Source organism: Saccopteryx leptura, chromosome 13 (assembly GCF_036850995.1).
Source record: "Saccopteryx leptura isolate mSacLep1 chromosome 13, mSacLep1_pri_phased_curated, whole genome shotgun sequence".
NCBI lineage: Eukaryota > Metazoa > Chordata > Mammalia > Chiroptera > Emballonuridae > Saccopteryx > Saccopteryx leptura.
The window spans coordinates 23,473,779-23,496,548 of NC_089515.1; the positions used below are offsets into that span (position 1 = coordinate 23,473,779).

The following is a 22,770-nucleotide window of genomic DNA, read 5'->3' on the forward strand; positions in this document are numbered from 1 at the left end:
AATACAAAATAAATAAATAAATAAATAAATAAATAAATAAAATAAAAACAATTGTTTTTATTTTCATAAATCATGAATAGAGCTTACCCACTTTACATAAACAAATAGAGGTCTACAGGGAAACATAATTTATTAAGTTTCCTGTACTGGTTTCATGTTCTAAACAAAGCAAAGTAAAAATTACATCCTCTTATATTACTCTTATTTCAACAGTGGATACTTTCCTGAGTGGTGAGGACACAAGTAATTTTTAGATTTTCATTAATTTTCTTCCTACATTTTCTAAGACTATATATATGAGTTTCATAATGGAAATGTATTTTAATAAAATTACCATCTGTAAAATGAAAGACCAGCACAGAATATATAGATGACTTTAGTACCACAGAGGTGTTAGTCAATCAAAAAAGGAAGAAAAAAAATAGGATAAATACAAGAAGAATCTAAACGAGATTAATTCAATCACTTCGATAATCACTGTGATTAGCCTGACCAAGCGGTTGCACAGTGGATAGAGCATCAGACGGGGATATGGAGGATCCAAGTTCCAGACCCCAAGGTCGCCAGCTTGAGCGTGGGCTCATCTAGTTTGAGCAAAGCTCACTAGCTTGAGCCCAATGTCGCTGGCTCGAGCAAAGGGTCACTCAGTCTTCTGAAGGCACATATGAGAAATCAATCAATGAACAACTAAGGTGTCGCAACAAAGAATTGATGTTTCTCATCTCTCTCTCCCCTCCTGTCTGTCTGTCCCTCTATCTCTCTCTGTCTCTGCCACAAATAAATAAATAAATAAATAATAAAAGTTTATTTAAAAAAAAATCATCACTGGGATTAATTATATTAATTTGGATGATTTATTTGATCTCATGGTTGAGAGCTCAAAGGTGCTCCTCCTCCCACCAAGACAAGAGGTCTCTTCTGTCCAATGTATAAAGACATCCAACCATCAGAAAATACAAAAACTAAACAAACCAAAGCATAGTTCACGAACATCTACTACATACAAGACATTAGTTGAAGCTATAGAAACATAAAGACAAACACAGCACCCCACAAAAATCTATTCTCAGAAAGAAAGGCAATATAAAAGTCTACTAAAGTATGCTCAAGAATTGGTCTGCTAAAATTCAACTCATTCTTTCAAGAAATATTGAGGACCTGTGGTGGCGCAGTGGATAAAGCGTCGACCTGGAAATGCTGAGGTCGCCGGTTCGAAACCCTGGGCTTGCCTGGTCAAGGCACATATGGGAGTTGATGCTTCCTGCTCCTCCCCCTCTTCTCTCTCTCTCTCTCTCCCCTTTCTAAAATGAATAAATAAAATAAAATTTAAAAAAAAAAAAAAAAAAAAAAAAAAGAAATATTGAGTATCTTCTATGTATGTCAGGCACTATACAATATTTTGATAATATTTAAAAATATACAAAATCCCTGTCTTTATGACACTTATAATTGTAGGGAGAGGACAGTCAAAAGGCAAAATTTTAAAATAGAGAGATTAGTGAATAGTACCATGGGAAAATATTAAGTAAAGTAATGAAAGACGAGGAAATGGGGAGGTACACAGGGAAGGAGTTAACAATTTAAATAGGATAGTTAAGTTAGACTTCACTGAGAAGGCTATATTTGAACAAATCAGTGTCAATAAAGTTTAATGATCATAATGATTTTTTTTGAGCTATGTTGTTAAATTGGAAATTTCAGTATTTTGCAAAGAAATGGGGTATAAAAATCTCAAATTTCAAGTATGCTTTTCTATATAATAGTATCCATTCTGCTATTAGATGATATTTTTCATTGAGCAATTACCTTGTGCTAACTATTTTCCGCACTCTCTGTTTATTAGCTTATTTAATCTTTGTACCAACCAAGGTCCAGCCAGGAGAAAGACATCATATTATTTTAATAGAGAGAATATAATACAAATAATTATTGACTCTGTTGTTAACTAGGTAACTGAAAGAATAAAGAGAGATGGTGAAGGGTCTGGCAGGTAACAGCTATAGGAAAAAGCGACTACCCAAGGACCAGTGAAGCCAAAGGAAGGGACTGGAATTATTAAAACTCAGAAGCTTGGAGGGAAAGTTCTCCAGAGCTGTAACAGATTCCTGAGGAGAGAGTGCTGCTCAGCTGCTGCTGTATCTCTGAGCTTGGAAGAGAGAGGGGTCTTACAGGACTAAGGGTACCTTGGAGGAAGAGGAGAGCAGTCAATGGCAGCTGGTGTTAGGAAAGCTATGAGGAGGCTAGCTCTGCGAGTCCTGTAAAAACACAAACGGGATTCAACTCCTGTTGGCTGGGTGAAGGATTTCCACTCTGATGAGGGCCAGAGTAACAGGAAAGCAGACAGGAAGTCCACAGGAAACAAAGAGAAAGGTGCAAGTCCTCTCTTCCTTGCAGCCTCCCCTCGTGCTCCATAACTGTGAAAACTGAAAGTGAGCAGCTGGCGAAGTAGAAAAGTGACCCACAAAATGGTTAAAATCTAGAATATACAACTAAACAAGAGAAAGACACCCAACAGGAACATGAACAAGAGACTTGAACACAAAAGAAATACAATTAAGCAATAAACCTATGAAAAGAATTACTTATTAGCAGTCAGAGAAAAATGAATTAAAACCACAATAAAAAATATAACATCAGATTGTCAAAACTGAGAAATTCTGACAATATCAAGTGTTGACAAGGATGCGGGGCAAGGACATTCTCATATGCTGCTGGTAGGAGCAGAAATTGGTATTGTTTGGTATCATCTAGTAAAATTAAAGATACACTCACTACCCTATAACCCAGCAATTCTACTCCTGAGTTAAGTCTTAGTGAAAATCATGCATATATGCATCAGTATTGTGTATAAAAGCCACAAACTGGAAACAATTGATATACCCATTAACAGTACAATGGTAAACAGGAGGTATAACCATATAATGGAATTCCATGCAATAATGAAAACAAAGTAACTACAGTTCTAGGTGATAACAAATATGAGCCCCACAAACATAATGCTGATTTTGAAAGAGGCAAGACAACTCAATATGATTCTATTCATATAAAGTTTAAGTGCATTTAAAACTAAATTATATTATTTAGGAATATAGATGGTAAGCTATAAAGAAAAGCAAAGAAATGAATGACTTAAAGATAGGATAAGTGCTTTTCTTTAAGAGGAAAAGAGAGAGGAATCAATTCAGAAGGGATGAGGGAGGTTTTCTGGGGTGCTGGCAGCGTTCCTTAACTCTAATGATTCATACAATACAGTGTGTCATGTCCGTAAAGTCATGGTGCACTTTTGACTGGTCACAGGAAAAACACGATAGAAATGTGAAATCTGCACCAAATAAAAGAAAAACTCTCCCAATTTCATACCTATTCAGTGCAGTTCAATGTGGGCTCACGCACATTTTTTAGGGCTCCTTAGGTAGCTATCCCGTATAGCCTCTACAGACTCGTCACTGACTGATGGCCTACCAGAACGGGGTTTCTCCACCAAACTGCCGGTTTCCTTCAACTGCTTATCCCACCGAGTAATGTTATTCCTATGTGGTGGCGCTTCGTTATAAACGCGCCGATATTCACGTTGCACTTTGGTCACGGATTCTAATTTAGCGAGCCACAGAACACACTGAACTTTCCTCTGTACCGTCCACATCTTGACTGTCATGGTCGTGGGCTGCTCCGCTGTATACACGGTGTTACGTCATCATCTGTTCATGCGCACATGCTGTCACATCATCCTACAGAAACTGGGAGGGTTTTCCTTTTTTATTTGGTGCAGATTTCACATTTCTATTGTCTTTTGTTGCTTTCCTGTGACCAGTCAAAAGTGCACTATGACTTTACGGACACACTGTATTTGCTAAATGTACAAGTATATTTTTATACTTTTCAATACAAAGATTACATATTTCACTATTTCTTTAAAAAGGTGCACACTCATCAGGGCCATAAAAAGAATCACTCTCACTCAGCACACAAGTCAGCTTCAATTCAATATATAATTTTATTTATTTATTTTTTTTTTTCTTTCATTTTTCTGAAGCTGGAAACAGGGAGAGACAGTCAGACAGACTCCCGCATGCGCCCGACCGGGATCCACCCGGCACGCCCACCAGGGGCGACGCTCTGCCCACCAGGGGGCGATGCTCTGCCCATCCTGGGCATCGCCATATTGCCACCAGAGCCACTCTAGCGCCTGAGGCAGAGGCCACAGAGCCATCCCCAGCGCCTGGGCCATCTTTGCTCCAATGGAGCCTTGGCTGCGGGAGGGGAAGAGAGAGACAGAGGGGAAAGCGCGGCAGAGGGGTGGAGAAGCAAATGGGCGCTTCTCCTGTGTGCCCTGGCTGGGAATCGAACCCGGGTCCTCCGCACGCTAGGCCGACGCTCTACCGCTGAGCCAACCGGCCAGGGCCTCAATATATAATTTTATATCACTTTTTTTTTTCTTTAAAAACAGCAAAAAACCGCCTGACCTGTGGTGGTGCAGTGGATAGTGTTGACCTGGAAACACTGAGGTCGCCAGTTCGAAACCCTGGGCTTGCCTGGTCAAGGCACATATGGGAGTTGATGCTTCCTGCTCCTCCTTTCTGTCTGTCTGTCTGTCTCTCTCTCTCTCTCTAAAATGAATAAATAAAAAATAAAAAAAAGGCCCGACCTGTGGTGGCGCAGTGGATAAAGCATCAACCTGGAAATGCTGAGGTTGCTGGTTCGAAACCCTGGGCTTGCCTGGTCAAGACACATATGGGAGTTGATGCTTCCTTCTCCTCCCCCCTTCTCTCTCTGTCTTTCTCCTCTCTCTTTCTCTCCCTCTCTGTCTCCTTTCTAAAATGAATAAATAAAATAAATAAATAAACAGCAAAAAGCTGCCTGACCAGGCGGTGGCGCAATGGATAGAGCGTCGGACTGGGATGCAGAGGACCCAGGTTCGAGACCTCCAGGTCACCAGCTTGAGTGCGGACTCATCTGGTTTGAGCAAAAGCCCACCAGCTTGAACCCAAGGTCGCTGACTCCAGAAAGGGGTTACTCGGTCTGCTGAAGGCCCTCGGTCAAGGCACATATGAGAAAGCAATCAATGAACAACTAAGGCGTTGCAACGCGCCATGAAAAACTAATGATTGATGCTTTTCATATCTCTCCGTTCCTGTCTGTCTGTCCCTGTCTATTCCTCTCTCTGTCTCTGTAAAAAATAAATAAATTAAAAAAAAAAAAAACAGCAAAAAAACAAATGTAAAAAAATTGTAAGGTATATTACATATTTTCATTCATATGTCAAGTACTACATGAAAAAAAGAAAACTTAAAAATAAAAAATAATCAGACTTAAAAAAGAGAAAATAGATTTAAAAACCTTTGAACCAAGAAAGTAACTGTTACAGAGCTGTGTAGTGCTGAACTGAGTGGAAAGAATACAACTCAATGATGGAAAAATGTTTCAAATAAACTAAGGACACAAGATGATTGCCTGCTTATAATTTAATCTTTGTAACAGTTACTAATTTCCATAAGCAAATGATAGAATCAATTTTAGAAATAGTTTTCTACTGCATACACTATTAAGGTTTAATAGCTTCTTCCCTCACACAGGAGGAAGTTTATAAGTTTAAAATTTCTAGAGTATCTTAGAAAACAAAAACTTTCAGGAAAAACAGGCTAGATAAGTTTACATTTTCTTTTAAAGAAATCTCAGTCTTGGAAGCATAGAATAATGAAATGAAAAGATGCAAAGAATTCATGCTCTTCAAAAAGCACACTGAAATAGTCATCAAGCCCACAAAAATATCCTTGACACAATTTTATAGTGTTCAACTACATGGAGTAAGTCTTATTTTTCAGAAAATTTTCAATTGCTGTCTCACTATAGAAAGGTATGTTACACTTTACAGAAAGAGTCATTAAATAATTAAATCACAGAGCATTAGCATGACCACACAATCATCCTGTGCCATGGAAAATAAGGAAATGGTTCACTATTTTAGTAGGTCCCTTTTCCTGTCCCATCCTATATTTTGCTTCTGAGTTCTAAATATAATAACAGTAATTTCTACCATTGACTGAGCTCTTTTTATGAGCCCTGTATTTACTATCTCCTTTAATTTTCACACACTGAGGATCAGGTCTTACTGATGAGGAAAGTGAGACATGGAACGATTAAGTAATTTGTCCAAGCTCACAGACTGCTATTGAATTAGCCAAGACATAGTACAACTCCGGAGCCAGGGTCTTAATGCAACAGAGTTCTTATTCAGTAAAACATATCATGAAAACTGCCCATAATCACCTCCCGCCCTCTAACCTCCAGATTCCAGATGCCTTGAGGATTTATTTTTGCCTTTCTTAGATAACTGCATGCCTACAAAACGTTAATGTGTGAAGAAATCTAAACAAACATTTGGGGAAATCACTGATTTTCCAACTAAGAAAATGGAGGTCCGGAGAAGTGTTCTAAGACCACAGAGCTGGTCTGTGACAGCCAGCACTGAAGCACAATTCCCAGGAGTGATTTTCCCACTGCACTAAAAGCCCTTCCTTCCTACCATACCTTTACACTGAAAGCTCTCCCTGAAACCCACTCTCTACCCTCCACACAAGGACTGAAGTTCACTTTGCCAACTTTCACAGCACACAATAACTTCAACAGCACTCCCATGTAGGTAACATACAGTCTTTCATCTCAACAAATATATAGAGAGATGCACTGTGTGCTAAGGCAACTGATGAACCCAAATGTATATCCTAGTTCTGGCCCTGGTTTTATCATAAAAACATAAACACAGCCCTGGCCGGTTGGCTCAGTGGTAGAGCGTCGGCCTGGCATGCAGGAGTCCCAGCTCGATTCCCAGCCAGGGCACACAGGAGAAGCGCCCATCTGCTTTTCCACCCCTCCCCCTCTCCTTCCTTTCTGTCTCTCTCTTCCCCTCCCGCAGCCAAGGCTCCATTGGAGTGAAGTTGGCCTGGGCGCTGAGGATGGCTCTATGGCCTCTGCCTCAGGCACTAGAATGGCCCTGGCTGCAACAGAACAATGCCCCAGATGGGCAGAGCAGTGCCCCCTGGTGGGCATGCCGGGTAGATCCCGGTCAGGCAACTGCGGGAGTCTGACTGCCTGCCTCCCCGTTTCCAACTTGAAAAATACAAAAAAAACAAACAAACCCATAAACACATTAACTATGATATGTAGCAGTGCCACGTGAACAATGTGATCTGAAAGCACACAGAGGAGTGGATACTTCAGCCTAAGGAAGGAAGAAGACAAGGGACTGTGAGATGCATCTAAGGTAGGGCAAACGCAGAAGTGTGATGGTGTTCAGAAAGAAAGGGAGAAAAAATCTATCGTTTTTACCAATGGACATCAAAGTAAAAAACAATACTAAATGTGGGGTCAGAAGACCTGAGTCCAAATCTAGACTGCGACTTATGTGACTTTGAACAATTTCTGAGTCTCAGTGTCCTCATCTGTGAAATGTAGATACTACTGACCTGTCTTCTTCAAAGGACTGTCGTGGAGCCAAATTATGTGAAAGTGTTTTAAAAACTGCAGGAAAGTCCTGCATTGGTTATTCAAGTTTTCAATTCTAGGCAACACCTTGGATCTTCCCCCTTAACCTGTGTTTCATAAAACCTTACTCTTCAGGATGAAAATATCCCAATGACATCATTCATATACCCTTTTGAGGTAGTAAACGGTTAACATCAATGCCTTCAGGTGGAAACATCAAGCCTCTCTGTACTGAAATACATATATACACATAAAATATGTGTGTGTGTTTTTAATTTCTTCAGCATTGGTACTGACGTCTAGTCAATGCTTACTCTGAAAACTAATACCAGATGTAGGTTTTCTTCTGAAAATTTCCTATCAGAAATTCACTCCATTTTATATTATGTTGTCAGGTAAACCAACTCATGAATAGTCTGCAAGAAGCAATCACTAGGCTCTCATCCCACGACACTGGCTATGTGTTAGCCACAGATAAAACCAAGCATACGCCCTGGACCCTAAAAACTAAACCGTTTTAGTACAATCACACATAATGGTTGCCAACAACTAGTGGACAAATATAAATCCACTGAAAAATATGAGTTTCTATAATACGTATAATGATTTTAAAATCCTTGAAGGAAACAACCTGATCTCTGACGTCCCCATTTCCTTTAAAGTTGGACAGAGTCGCTCGTGGTAACCTCGCCGCCCTTTAGCAATCACTCTTGAAACTACATCCAGGCCCCATTTTGGTCATCCTTCACCCCTACTGTCTTGGCTGCTCCTTGGATGATCGCCTAAAGTTCCAGTGTACGTTCACGAAGTCCAGAGACCGGCACGGTCAGGACACGGGCGGGGGGGAGAGGGGATCCTCTCGCTTCACCAGGACAGGGGCTGTTTGATCTTACACGGGCGACTTCCCGTTTTCTCCCTCTTACCTTGTACACTTTCCCAAAGGCTCCGTCACCCAATTCTCCTATAATTTCCCAAAACTCTTCGGGGTTCAGGTCCCTCTTCACGTGTTCGTACTGCTTCTTCTTCTTCTCGCTCCCCAACTTAAAGATCTTACGGAAATTGAAAAAGGACATTTTTCTTTCCCACGAAGTGTCTGGCACTTAAGGACTAAAACAACAATAAAAGGCAAAGTTTCTCCTCCCTGCTCTCCCGCGCGAGCCCGGCGGGCGGAGGGCGGCGGGCGGCGGCGGGCGCGGGCTCTCCTGGCTCCCGCCGCTCCGGCCGGGAGTCTCCGGAGAAGGCGGGGCGCGACTCGGGCTCCGACCCACGGGGTGGGGTGGGGGGCTGCGCGGGCGGTCCTTCCACCCAGCCCGGCCCGCGGGCCGCGCGGTGGGTGCCTGGCGCCCTTGGCCCTAGGGGGGGCGACACCTGCCCGGACTCTTGTCCCAACCCGGCCCGGCCCGACGGGTTCGAGCGGCCAGTCCGGATGCCTGCGATCGCTGCGGCTTAGGCCCGTGTCACTGCGTCTCCAGGGGCGGCGGCCACTCCGGGCAAGGGACGCGGCCGGCGACCTCGGAGGCCAGCAGTCGACAAGCCGAGCTCTGCCGCCTCGGCCCGCGTGCCCAGGGTCCCCTCCGCAGCTGTCCGCTCCCGCGGCTCGAGGCCCGCGCGTCCCCTCCGCTCCGGGGCGCCGCCACCGCCTCCTCTCCCTCCCCAGCCCACACAGCCTCGCTCTGGTGCGCGCGCGGGCGCCGACGCCGACGCCAGTGCCGCAGGGCGCCCGCGCGCTCCCCCGGTGGCGCGCTCCGCTCTCCGCGCACTCGCGCGGGGGCGTGCCCTCTGGCCCCGCGCACGCGCATTGGGCTCCGCTTGCTGGCGGCCTTCTGGGGCTCGCAGGCGTCCAGCGCGAGGTGCGACGTGAGCTCTTGTTATTGTCGCTCCTTGTCAATCGCGCCCGATTTGCCCTCTAAGCCCTAAAATCCTGTCAGCCCACGGCTTTGGTGGAGTTGCCTCCGCGGGCACGTCCCTCTTGGTGTTGCTTCCATTCTGGATCTGGTCAAATTTGTTAAAGACTGAAAGCTGAGCTGTCCGGATTGGGGCTCTCGAATGGGTCCAAAGAGAGGAGAGTATGTGTGGCAGCTAGCCTAGGAGCTTTTGAAGTCAGAGATTACCAGCTCTGTGACCTTGGGCGGTAGCCTCTGCCAGACTCAGTTTCTTCATTATGGAGAGGAGTAAATGAGGTGAAGATATAAGCCCTTGGCGCAGTGCATGTACCAGCGGACGCTCAATTTTCCTTCTTGCTGTTGTTACAAGTGTGCAGGTAAGACAGACACAGATATATACAAATCGTTTAAGCCCCCTTCTCGGGTGATGACCACTAAACCACACTGTGGGTAATCTACCTTCTCCTGGCCAGTTCCACAGCCTTATTTCCGGTGCCACCCTTCGTGATACCATCGGAACCACTTACTAAGGCCTTCGCTTCCTGATCTGCCTCCAGCCTCTTGGATGGCGCTAATGGAAGACTGCCTGAGCAATGTGGGTGTTGGCTGGAATTTATCCGATAGTGACCTACCTTCCTATCCTCCACCAAGGAGGAAGCACTTTCAGGGCAGTGGATTGTTGCTCATCATTGTATCTGAGTACCTGACAACATTCCTGGCATATGATAGGAAGGCAGATGCCTTGAATGAATGAAGGTTATCTGGAGCATAGGCCATATACTCCTATAGTGTTGATATCTATATAATGCTCAAACATTTTGCCCTCCACCTCCAAAATGATCTAACAAAACCCTTCTTCCAGTAACAGGATTAGAATGATTTTGTTTCTCCAGGTCCCTCTAATTTTTAACAGTTTTATTGAGGTATAATTGATATATAATAAACTGTACATATTCAACGAAATCTATTTTTAATTACTATCATTTATGTAGGTGGTAGTAGATGTAAAGGCAATACATACTCATTGTGAAAAATTAAGAAATTCACAAAGGATAAAATAAAAAGTACTTTAATTCTGCCACCCAGATATAACCATTTGTAAGATTGTATTATATTTCCAAACAGGACTTTTTGGATGTAGATTAACTTTTTTTTTTTTGTATTTTTCTGAAGTTGGAAAGGGGGAGGCAGTCAAACAGACTCCCGCATGCGCCCGACAGGATCCATCCCGCATGCCCACCAGGGGGCAATGCTCTGCCCATGTGGGGCGTCGCTCTGCCGCAATCAGAGCCATCCTAGCCCCTGAGGCAGAGGCCACAGAGCCATCCTCAGCGCCCCGACAAACTTTGCTCCAGTGGAGCCTTGGCTGCGGGAGGGGAAGAGAGAGACAGAGAGGAAGGAGAGGGGGAGGGGTGGAGAAGCAGATGGGCACTTCTCCTGTGTGCCCTGGCAGGGAATCGAACCTGGGACTCCTGCACACCAGGCCGACGCTCTACCACTGAGCCAACCGGCCAGGGCTAGATTAACTTTTTTTTACATGGATTAAATTATACTGCATGTAAACGTTTGCATCCTACACTTTTCATATCCCCATACCATTAGTATTTTTTGTTTGTTTTTTTGTTCAAACATGGAATATTTAGATTACATAGGACTTTTCTCTATTTTAAATAAAACATTGATAAATATCTCTTTTTACAAATCCTTTTCCACATATGTGATTATTTCCTTAGGCAAATTACCAGAAGTAAATTTGGGCCAAAGGGTTTAAATCTTCCCTTTTTTAATTCTTTTCAAATTAGAAAAACTTTTGCTTTTTTTTTCAAATTAAAATATATATATATATATATATATATATATATATATATATATATCCTGTTGTAAATTAATTCAAATAATACAGAAATGATAAAACTAGGAAACTGTAATTCTCCCCTTCTTCCTTCCTCCTACCCAACTTCTGCCCCAACCTAACCACTGTAAAAGTTAAGCCTATGAACATGAGGGAACTTTGAGGAGGTAACAAACAAAGTTCTAAAACTTGATTGTAGTAATGGTTGCACAGCTATATACATTTACTAAAAGTCATTGGATTGTATACTAAGAGTGGGTAAATTTTATGGTATGTAAATTACAGCACAATAAAGCCACTTTGAAAAAGTTAGATATAGATATATAGATACAGATGGTTAACATGATTTTTTTCTATGCATAAATTTTTTTTTATTGATTTTTAGAGAGAGGGGAGAGAGAAAGAGAGAGAGAGAGAGAAAGAAAGGGGAGGAGCAGGAAGCATCAGCTCCCATATGTGCCTTGACCAGGCAAGCCCAGGGTTTCGAACCGGCAACCTCAGTGTTCCAGGTCGATGCCTTATCCCACTGCGCCACCACAGGTCAGGCCTATGCATAAATTTTTTAAATATGAAAATGGTGGGCCTGGTCTGGTAGCTCATTTGCTTAGAGTGTTGTCCCAATATGCCAGTGGTTCTCAAAGTGTGCACCAGGGCGCACTGGTGTACCCTAGAAGATTTCCAGGTGCACCCTATGGTATTCCAGAGAAATATTTGCCTGTTGGGGACCAGAAAACCCAACAGGGTTTTTGGAGTTTAGATTTTTGGGGGACAGAGGTGTGGGGAATTGGCTGTAAGCTGATAGTCTGCCCAACCCCCCACCTCACTTGCCTACTTAGGTTGCAAAAGGCTGTTAAGCTGTGGTGCTGGATTGTTTACACTACCCTCCCATCCATGTTCCCTGGAAAGACTGGAGGCAAGTTTCTTCTATCCTTTGTTTGGTGTAAAGTTAAGATGACATGTATGGTGGGGGTTTTCTGCACTTAGTAAAATTCTTGGGTTGCCTTGGAAATGTGATCAGAGACCATTGATTTGCTAATGGTCTCACTTTGCCCTATAAATAAAGCAAGATACAGTTTTAGGGCATGCTTTGTTCTTGCCAGCAGCAATTACAGGGCCCTACCAACCCCGTATTTTTTTTTTTTTTTATAGAGACAGGGAGAGAGTCAGAGAGAGAGAGAGATAGGGACAGACAGGAAAGGAGAGAAATTAGAAGCATCAATCATCAGTATTTTGTTGCAACACCTTAGTTATTCATTGATTGCTTTCTCATATGTGCCTTTACGGAGGGCGGGGGGGGGGGGGGCTACAGCAGACCGAGTAACCCCTTTGCTCAAGCCAGCGACCTTGGGTCCAAACTGGTGAGCTTTGCTCAAACCAGATGAGCCCGCACTCAATCTGGTGACCTCAGGGTCTCGAACCTGGGTCCTCCGCATCCCAGTCTGATGCTCTATCCACTGCACCACCACCTGGTCAGGCCCATATTTTCTTAATTACATGTATTTTCTTAATTCCACACCGTTTCCACTTGGGACCTGAAATTACTAGCTGCACTGGTTCACAGCATGTGCCCAGATATAAAAATAAATATAGTTATTCTGCCCTGGCCAGTTGGCTCAGTGGTAGAGCGTCAGCCTGGCATGCAGGAGTGCCAGGTTCGATTCCTGGCCAGGGCACACAGGAGAAGCGCCCATCTGCTTCTCCACCCCTCCCCCTCTCCTTCCTCTCTGTCTCTCTCTTCCCCTCCTGCAGCCAGGGCTCCATTGGAGCAAGGTTGGCCCGGGCGCTGGGGATGGCTCTGTGGCCTCTGCCTCAGGAGCTAGAATGGCTCTGGTTGCAACAGAGCGTGCCTCAGATGGGCAGAACATTGCCCCCTCGTGGGCATGCCAGGTGGATCCTGGTCGGGTGCATGTGGGAGTCTGTCTGACTGCCTCCCCGTTTCCAACTTCAGAAAAATACAAAAAAATAAAAATAAAAAAATATATAGATATATAGTTATTCTATTATACCATTTCACTACCGAAATACCGCTTTTTTTGTTAACAAATCATTATTATATTTATTATTAACACATCATTATATTATTTATGTTTCTCATAAACACAAGAATGAAAAATCGTAACACATTCATGCCGGAACCTGCTGAGTTTACTAAATCTTACTAAGAATGTATCTATATATATAAAAAGATAACTTTTTTGTCTTTTTTTTATTTTTTAACCCCTCTTTTTTACAAATTCTAAAAAGCATAACAAAAAATGTAACATAAAAATGTTTTATAATGTCAGAATAAATTTAATTTTGTTGTATTTATTTCATTTAATTACCATAAAAGCATGTTTGGACTTTATATTTTTTTCTTTAATATTTGACTTAATTATAATAACATAGTTCTCAGAAATTTGTATATAGTGCGCCTACAATTATTTGTAGGATTTTAAATGTGCCCCAACTTCAAAAAGTTTGAGAACCATTGCAGTATGCCAAGGTTGCAGGTTTAATCCCAGGTCAGGGTACATACAAGAATCAACCAATGAATATATAAATAAGCGGACAACAAATCGATGTTTCTCTCTATCTCTCTCTCTCCCTTCCTCTATCTCTAAAAAAAATCAATAACGTAGGAAAAAAAAATTTTCAATCTAGATCATTGAAATCTTCCATGCCAGCACTAATAGAGCTAATCCTTTTTAACAGGTGCATGTGGTCCCAGGGTATAGCTCTACCATAATTTATTTAATCGTTTTTCTATTGGTAGGCATTTAGATGGTTCCCAATTTTTTGTCATCATAAACAACACCACAGTGAGCATGCGTATACTAGCATCTTTTTGTATTTGTCTGATTATATTTCCTTAAGATAAAATACAGGAAGTGGAGTTTCTGAGTCAAAGACTATATTCAGAAATTTTTACCTATATTGCCACATTGGCCTCTAGAAAGGTTATACTAATTTATACTCCTACTAGCAATATATGAGAGAGTCAGTTTCACCACACCCTCAATAGCACCAAGGTATTATCTCATCTTTTGAAGTTTTATCAAGCTGATAGCCCAAAATAACCTCTCATTTACAATTCTCTTATTATTAGTGATATAGCACCTTTTCTTTTTTTTTTTTTTTTACAGAGATAGACAGGGACAGACAGACAGGAACGGAGAGAGATGAGAAGCATCAATCATCAGTTTCTCGTTGCGCATTGCAACTTCTTAGTTGTTCATTGATTGCTCTCCCACATGTGCCTTGACCGCGGGCCTTCAGCAGACCGAGTAACCCCCTGCTGGAGCCAGCGACCTTGGGTCCAAGCTGGTGAGCTCTTTGCTCAAGCCAGATGAGCCCGCGCTCAAGCTGGCGACCTCGGGGTCTCGAACCTGGGTCCTTCCGCATCCCAGTCCGACGCTCTATCCACTGCGCCACCACCTGGTCAGGCGCACCTTTTCATATGTATATTGGGCACTTCTATTTTGTATTTTATAAATTGCCTCATCATATCAATAATATCAAATGGCATTGTTAGTATATAAGTGAGCTGATCAAGTCTAATGTACTTTGGTGAAATGATGATGGAGTTAATAGTAGCTTATACATTTTTTTCATGAATTTATAGCCACATAAACTATTAAATAATACCAGTGAAATGTCATTTATACAGATTCAGATTTTCCCAGTAATGACTCTGATATCTAGATGTTTGTGTTATTTGTAAATCATAGTTTGGCTTCCTTGGATTTTTTACACCTTTAAAAGTAAAGTTTAACCAGTAGCCATGTGTAATATTCACTTAACACACAATTTTTTTGGCTCCATTCACCTTAAAATAGTTTAAGACATTCTCATTAATAGCTTGGTGACGGGAGAAATATCTTCAAGATTTCCCAGGTAACTAACCTACAATGAAAATATTAAGGATATCATTAAAAATTAAAAATTGAATATGTATTGAGTGCTTACTACATGCCAACACTGTGCTAAGTGGTTTACATGCACATCTCATTTAAACCTCATATCAACCCTACGAGCGAGGTACGTACTATGGTATGATAGCCCCCATAGCGCAAGGAAAACTGAGACAGAGTTACTCAGAGATAGCTATGAACTGGAATCCAGATCTTGGTAAACCAAACTCCTTAGCACTGAACAACTAAGACTATCTCCTTAGCCTTAATAAGCTTCTGTAATAGTTTATCCCAGAGGATTGTTGCCACGCACTGCTGTTTCTTTCTCCTTTCCTTCTTTTTTTTTTCTTTTAAGATTTTATTCATTTTAAAGAGAGAGACACAGAGAGAGAAAGGGGGAAGGAGCAGAAAGCATCAACTCCCGTATGTGCCTTGACAGGGCAAACTCAGGGTTTCGAACCAGCAACCTCAGCGTTCCAGGTCGATGTTTTATCCACTACGCCACCACAGGTTAGGCTCTCCTTTCCTTCTTAAGTTGAAAATGTACTCTTCTGTCCAGGTTAGATAGCTCAGTTGGCTGGAGCGTCATGCTGAATGCACCAAGGTTGCAGGTTCGAACCCAGGTTGAGACACATACAAAAGTCAACCAATGAATGCATGGGTGAATGGAGCAGTAAATCAATGTTTCTCACTCTCTTTCTCCCTCTCTACAAAACAATTTTTTTTTAATTTAAGAAAATGTACTCTACTCATGTCTTTCCTTTGTTCGCTACCACGTGTGTACTTGTGTAAGTTAAGTGTATATGTGTAGGTCTATATATGCTTATGTGTTTATAAGTGAATTTGTATATGTATGTGTGTGTGGAAGTGTATGGGAGCATGTATGTTTGCGTATGAGCATGTGTGTATGTGTGTGCATATATGTGTATATTGGTATTTGCGGGTACACTTGTGTACAGGCATGTGTGTATCTGAGTATATGTATGAGGGTATTATATGTTTCTCCCTCTAGACCAGGGGTCTCAAACTCGCGGGCCGCATGCGGCCCGCCCACCAATTTTATGCGGCCCGCAGACTAATCAAACTTCGTGGATTAAGTTTAATTAGTCTGCGGGCCACACAAAATTGGTGGGCGGGCCGCATGGCCGCGAGTTTGAGACCCCTGCTCTAGACTGAGAGTACTTGGAGGACGGAGACTGTCTTGCTCATCCCTACACACCTTGCATCCAGCCCAGTATCTTTCTAGTCCATAAATTTGTTTTGAATAATGAATGAAAATGAAAGCACTTTATACCTACTAAAAGCAAATACATGTCAATTCCTTTCCCTTCCTTATGTCTAATTTAGGCAGCAAATTTACTAGTAAGTTCTTTAAATGCTACTGTGTAGGTTACATGGAAGTAATAAATTCCTTTGGTGTTCAAGGACTGCAGTGTCAATACATTTGTCTTCCTTGTGCAGTTATATTTTTAGAAAGAATTTTTTCAGGTATTTTTAAAAAGTAACCTGCCATCATGACAATCATTCTCCTAAAATAGGATTGTGTGTCATTCAGAAAATTCCAAATCGGATTTGTGGTCATTTTTTTTTTCCTACTTTAAAAGTAAACAAATCACCTGGTAAGCTATTTTTGTTTCAAAATGGGAATCTAAAAATATCCTCCCTTCTCCTTCATGCCCCTTTCTGCGTCATACAGAACTGTTACTCTCACACTCCCACCCTTCCCTCATCCCTAGCTGCTTCTGCTGAAATGAATCATAAACATTTGGCAGTGTAATGGCAAGTCTTAACATATTCAAATCTGAGGAAATTAAAAAATAACAACTGTACAAACATAACTACTTTTATAAGTGGCACTCACACTCCAGTTTAAAAATCTAGCTACTATAATATCTTTTGAACTTTAAAGATATTCAGACATTAACTAGCTGCACCATTCAGGCAGTGGATCCTTTGAGGTTCATAAAAACCTCTGTGCTATTCTGTTGCCCATACTTCTATATATTGCAGTTCTTCTAAGGCAAACAAGTTAGATGTGACAGTTTTGAGCACTGGCTTAAAATTATTTGTCTGCCCTTACCGCTGTGGCAAGTCACTACTCTGCACTTTGAGGCTCACACATGAGTTTCACTTTAAACAGAGGTGGCTTCAGAGATGAAACAAGTCAGTATGACCCAGAAAATAGAATAACTGCTAAGGTACAATTTTGGTAGTAGATTGCTTCATGTGTGTATGTGTGCGTGCGTGTGTGTGTGTGTGTGTGTGTGTGTGTGTGTGTGAGAGAGAGAGAGAGAGACAGAGAGACAGAGAGACAGAGAGAGAGACAGAGACAGAGAGGGACAGACAGACAGGAAGGGAGAGAGATGAGAAGCATCAATTCTTTGTTGCGGCACTGTAGTTGTTCATTGATTGCTTTATCATTTGTGCCTTGACCAGGGGGCTACAACAGACCGAGTGACCCCTTGCACAAGCCAGCAACCTTGGGCTCAAGCTGGTGAGCCTTGCTCAAACCAGATGAGCCGGCACTCAAGTCGGCGACCTTGGGGTTTCAAACCTGGGTCCTCCGCACCCTAGTCCGTCACTCTATCCACTGCGCCACTGCCTGGTCAGGCAGATTGCTTCTTTTAATTTATTTTTATTTTAATTTATTTTTTTTATGGGAGACAGAGAGAGGGACAGATAGGGACAGACACACAGGAAGGGAGAGAGATGAGAAGCATCAGTTCTTTATTGTAGCACCTTAGTTGTTTATTGATGGCCTTCTCGTATGTGCCTTGACCAGGGGGTTCCAGCCAAGCCAGTGATCCCTTGCTCAAGCCAGCAACCTTGGGCTTCAAGCCAGTGACCTTTGGGCTTGAGCCAGTAACAACAGGGTTATGTCTACAATCCCCGTGCTCAAGCCAGAGACCCCGCACTCAAGCAGGTAAGCCCACGACCTAGGGATTTCAAACCTGGGCCCTCTGCATCCCAGGCCCACGCTCTATCCACTGTACCACCGCCTAGTCAGGCTAGATTGCTTATTTAACATGATCTCTAAGAGCCCTTGCAACTATAAAATTCTGTTTTTATTGTGCCCCTAACTTTAATTGCCTTGTACATATACTAGTAAATGTGTCCATTTTTTCTGACACAATTATGACTGAAGAGTAAATAAATGCAGCTAGGAACTTCAAAAAGAAGCACTTGGCTATCAAAATTCATTGAGAATCCTGTTTCCACCCAAAACTATTCTTTGGATAACCCTTCAGAAATGTATCTGTTAAGATAGGAAAGCCTGCCACGTGCCTTGGGGAGTGGAGGGGATGTTTTCGAAGTAATGTCAGTGGCTATTTTCCAAAAGAAATGTTCAGGTTTTCTCTGTTAGGAAATCACAAGTTCTTAACTATTGTCTTCTTATCTTCTTCTCAAACTCTTCTAATCATTCAGAGCAGCAAGTTTTCAATGAAAACCTTATTAGTGTGCATTCCTGTTTCACAAAGCTGCCAGAACAACTAGAAACCAGAATTTCTGGCTCATTATAGTCATGAGACACTGCCTATTTGTCTGCAAAATCACAACCTTTTCTATTTCAGTGGCTCCTGTTTCATGCTGCTGCAGGAGGAAATTCACCAACATAGATTCCTATTAGAGCCGTGTCTATTTTCGAGTTTTTATCCACGTGAACTTTGTAAAATGGCCATTTCTAACAAAAATGAACCAATTATTTGTGATTGTAGGTTCAGCTGAATAAAAAATATGTATTACAGAGCTGACTCTTCAAATAACTATTTAGAATTGCCACCTTTTGTCCACTCCTTCCTTCAACAGATGGTCCCAATTTTCTACTCTGTGCTAGGCAATGTCCTGCAATATACCCCAGTAGGGCCAACTGGAGAATCAGTCAGACTCTAAACAGACCAAAAAAAACAAACAAAACACTGTAGCCTTTTGGAACTTATATTCTCTATGGTTAAGTGGGATGTAAACAAATAATAAAAGACTGATTTTTGCCAACCCCTCCCCCCCAGGATATTTGTCCATCTCTGCAGACTTTTTTGGTTGTCACATCTGTGGGTGCTATTGGTATTTGGTAGCTGGAGGCCAGGAATTCTGCTAAACATCTTGCAATGCACAAGACAGCTCCCCATCCCCACCTCCAACAAAGAACTATCCAGCTGAGGCTAAGAAACCCTGTTCTAATCTTTAGTATTTAGCGATCAGGATGTCTGTTACTCCTGAGAGAGGAATAACTGAAAGAGGACATAGCAGGAGACCTCTGGATGCTGATTACATGGGTGAGTTTATTATGCAAAAATTCACTAAACTTTACTCCTATGATTTGTCTGTTTTTCTGTATATGTAATTTTAACATATAGCCACTTCATTTTTTTTTAAAAACTACTCCTGTCAAGAGATGAGGGGGTTCTATGAACTCCCCCCCCCCTTGAATCTTGGAGCTATGACTACTTAGCCAATACAATATGGTAAAAGTGACCCAGCCAGTTTCCAGACCCATTTCTTAATAAATTGGTAGTTTCCACTCCCTGTCACTTAGGACACTTAGTCTTGGAAACCAGCTACCATGCCCTGAGAAAGCCCAAACACTCCATGAAGAGGCCCACGTGGAAAGACATGCACGGAAATGGACACAGGTCCCAGGCCTTCAGTTCTGGGTGAGCTCCCACCTAACGTTCAGCTTTAACTTTCCAGCCAAGTGAGTGAAGCATCTTGAAGCTCTCTTCCAGCCTCTGTCAAATTACCCCAGCTGACATCACTTGGAAAAGAGCTAAGCCTTCCCCACCCAGCCCTGCCCAAGTTGCAGATTTATAAACTAAAGAAGCAATTGCTGTTCGTTTGAGGCACTACATTTTAGGGAAGTTTGTAAAGCAACAATCTATACCTAAACAATGTTAAGTAATTCAAATTTTTACTTTAAAAAGGAGTACCGTATTATAGCCATATAACTTGGGGAAATTCTTGGTTAAGTAGTTTTAAAGTTTTTCTTTCTGCAGAACTTTTTTTTTTCCTGCAGAACTTTTAATGGACTAATGTATTTTGTGTTTCTGTACAAGTATCTGTATTTCTCAAACATTTTTAACCCCAGAATCTGTATTTTAAAATGCCGTCTAGCCTGACCTGTGGTGGCACAATGGGATAAAGCCATCGACCTGGAACACTGAGGTTGCCGGTTCGAAACCTTGGGCTTGCCTGGTCAAGGCACATATGGGAGTTGATGCTTCCTGCTCCTCCCCCTTCTCTCTCTCTCTCCCCTGTCTCTAAAAAAAAAATCAATAAATAAAATAAAAAATAAAAAAAATGCCGTCTTGCAAGATTGGTGTTAAATGGGCCAGACTTGAAGAAAACCAGACTAATCTTTCAGTTTCAGTAATTTAGTGAACTGAAATTTTAACCCTTAAAATTGCAGAATTAACATCAGGATAGTTTTAACTGGAAAATTCAAGTGTAATATAGTTGATCCAGATAATCAGGTGAGATATCTTAAGTTTGCCTAATGGAATTTTTCTTAATTATGAAAAGCTCTAATGGCACTTAAAAAATTTAGATGGCATCTCAGTGTTTATTTTAGCATCCCTGAGATCAATGGCTCCATAAGTTAAAAAACAAACCAAAAAAAAATTAAAACTGCCTGACCAGGCGGTGGCACAGTGGATAGAGCGTCAGACTGGGATATGGAGGACCCAGGTTCGAGACCCCGAGGGCACCAGCTTGAGTGTGGGCTCATCTGGTTTGAGCGAGGTTCACCAGCTTGCACCCAAGGACACTGGCTTGAGCAAGGGGTTACTTGGTCTGCTGTAGCCCCACGGTCAAGGCACGTATGAGAAAACAATCAATGAACAACTAAGGTGTCGCAATGAAAACCTAGTGATTGATGCTTCTCATCTCTCTCCGTTCCTGTCTGGCTGTCCCTGTCTATCCCTCTCTCTGACTCTCTGTCTCTGTAAAAAATAAAAAATTAAAAATTAGCCTGACCTGTGGTGGCGCAGTGGGTAAAGCCTCGCTCCACCTGGAAATGCTGGGGTTGCCGGTTCGAAGCCCTGGGCTTGCCCGGTCAAGGCACATATGGGAGTTGAAGCTTCCTGCTCCTCCCCCTTCTCTCCCTCTCTCTCTCTCTCTCTCCTCTAAAGTGAATAAATAAATAAAAATAATTAAAAAAAAATTAAAAAAAAAAAAAATTAAAAATTAAAAAAATTAAAACTTTTTACTTGGAAGGTAATAGAAGCAATGTATATTTAGATGTTGAGTGTTATAAAATGCTTTCTGTGTTTCCTTACAATCTCACTTGATCTTGCTGACCAGGCAGTGGTGCAGTGGATAGAGCATCAGACTGGGATGTGGAGGACCCAGTTTTGAAACCCCGAGGTCACTGGTTTGAGCATGGGCTCATCCAATTTGAGCATGGGCTCACCGGCTTGAGCATGGAATTGCTGGCTGGAGCATGGAATCATAGACATGTCATGGTCGCTGGTTTGAGCCTAAAGGTCGCTGGCTTGAGCAAGGGATCACTCGCTCTGCTGTAACCCCCCTTCCCCTGGTCAAAGCACATATGAGAAAGCAATCAATGAACAACTAAGGAGACTAAGGAGCCGTAATGAAGAATTGATGCTTCTCGTTCCCTTCCTGTCTGTCTGTCTCTATCTGTCCCTCTCTGTCTCTCTCTCTCTGTCAAAAAAAAAAAATCTCACATGATCTTAAACTGAACTACACAACATATTCTAATATATTGATACAAATTTATTTTGTAGCATATTTATTTGTCCGGGCTTTAAAAACAACATTGGACTGAAGTGGATAAATTGCAACCTTATATCCTATCTCATGTCTAGTGAAATTCAAGTTTATTGTTTATTGTCATTATCTAAAATCAAGTGGAGGTTTTGTTTTGATTTTCTTATTAAAGACCAATTCCCAGTCACCACTCCCCACACATTCAGTTCCCCTATGTCTCAGCTCAGACGCATCTCGTCAGCATGAGGCAGTTTTGGAATAAAAACCTCAGCATCCGCCTGATCAGGCGGTGGCGCAGTGGATAGACCATTGGACTGGGATGCGGAGGACCCAGGTCACTGGCTCGAGCAAGGGGTTACTCGGTCTGCTGAAGGCCCGTGGTCAAGGCACATATGAGAAACCAATCAATGAACAGCTAAGGTGTCGCAATGAGCAACGAAAAACTAATGATTGATGCTTCTCATCTCTCTGTCCCTGTCTATCCCTCTCTCTGACTCTCTCTCTGTCTCTGTAAAAAACACACACACACACACACACACACACACACACACACACACACACACACACACACACCTCGGCATCCAAGCACAGCATTATACAGACTAAGATGCTGACCAGTTCCCCAGATACCCCTCGTCATAATCCTCCTTTCAGATCCTCTCCTAGAGCCTGACCCCTGGACAGAGAGTTCTCCAGTCAGTCTTGTTTCCACTCTGGATATACCCCAAATCCACAGCACCCTGATTTCCATCCCATGATGCCACTGCCAAGTCCTATCTACCCTGATCTATGCCAGGTTGCTAGAAAAGTCATTTTCTGTTTGAACCTTTGTGTTCAAACTGTGCTGAGTCTATTCACGTCACTCCCCAAACAACCAAGTTGGGAATTCTGGCTTCTGGATTTCTCTTTGGCTTGTGGAAAGACCAGTTGTTTG

At 42.2% G+C, this 22,770-nt stretch overlaps 2 protein-coding genes across 3 annotated transcripts in view; one reads left to right on the forward strand and one right to left on the reverse strand.

Moving 5' to 3' along the window:
- Nucleotides 1–9,211, reverse strand: part of SLK (STE20 like kinase) — a 68,981-nt gene extending 59,770 nt beyond the window's left edge. For both annotated transcript variants that reach the window (XM_066354519.1, XM_066354518.1), the window contains exon 1: nucleotides 8,406–9,211. In XM_066354519.1, the coding sequence (XP_066210616.1) occupies nucleotides 8,406–8,555 (150 nt within the window). In that variant the 5' untranslated portion in view covers nucleotides 8,556–9,211. The remainder of the gene's footprint in view (nucleotides 1–8,405) is intronic.
- Nucleotides 9,212–9,318: 107 nt separating this feature from the next.
- Nucleotides 9,319–22,770, forward strand: part of STN1 (STN1 subunit of CST complex) — a 105,419-nt gene continuing 91,967 nt past the window's right edge. Inside the window, exon 1 of the mRNA XM_066354529.1 lies at nucleotides 9,319–9,742. The gene's annotated coding sequence lies outside the window, so the exon portion shown is untranslated. The remainder of the gene's footprint in view (nucleotides 9,743–22,770) is intronic.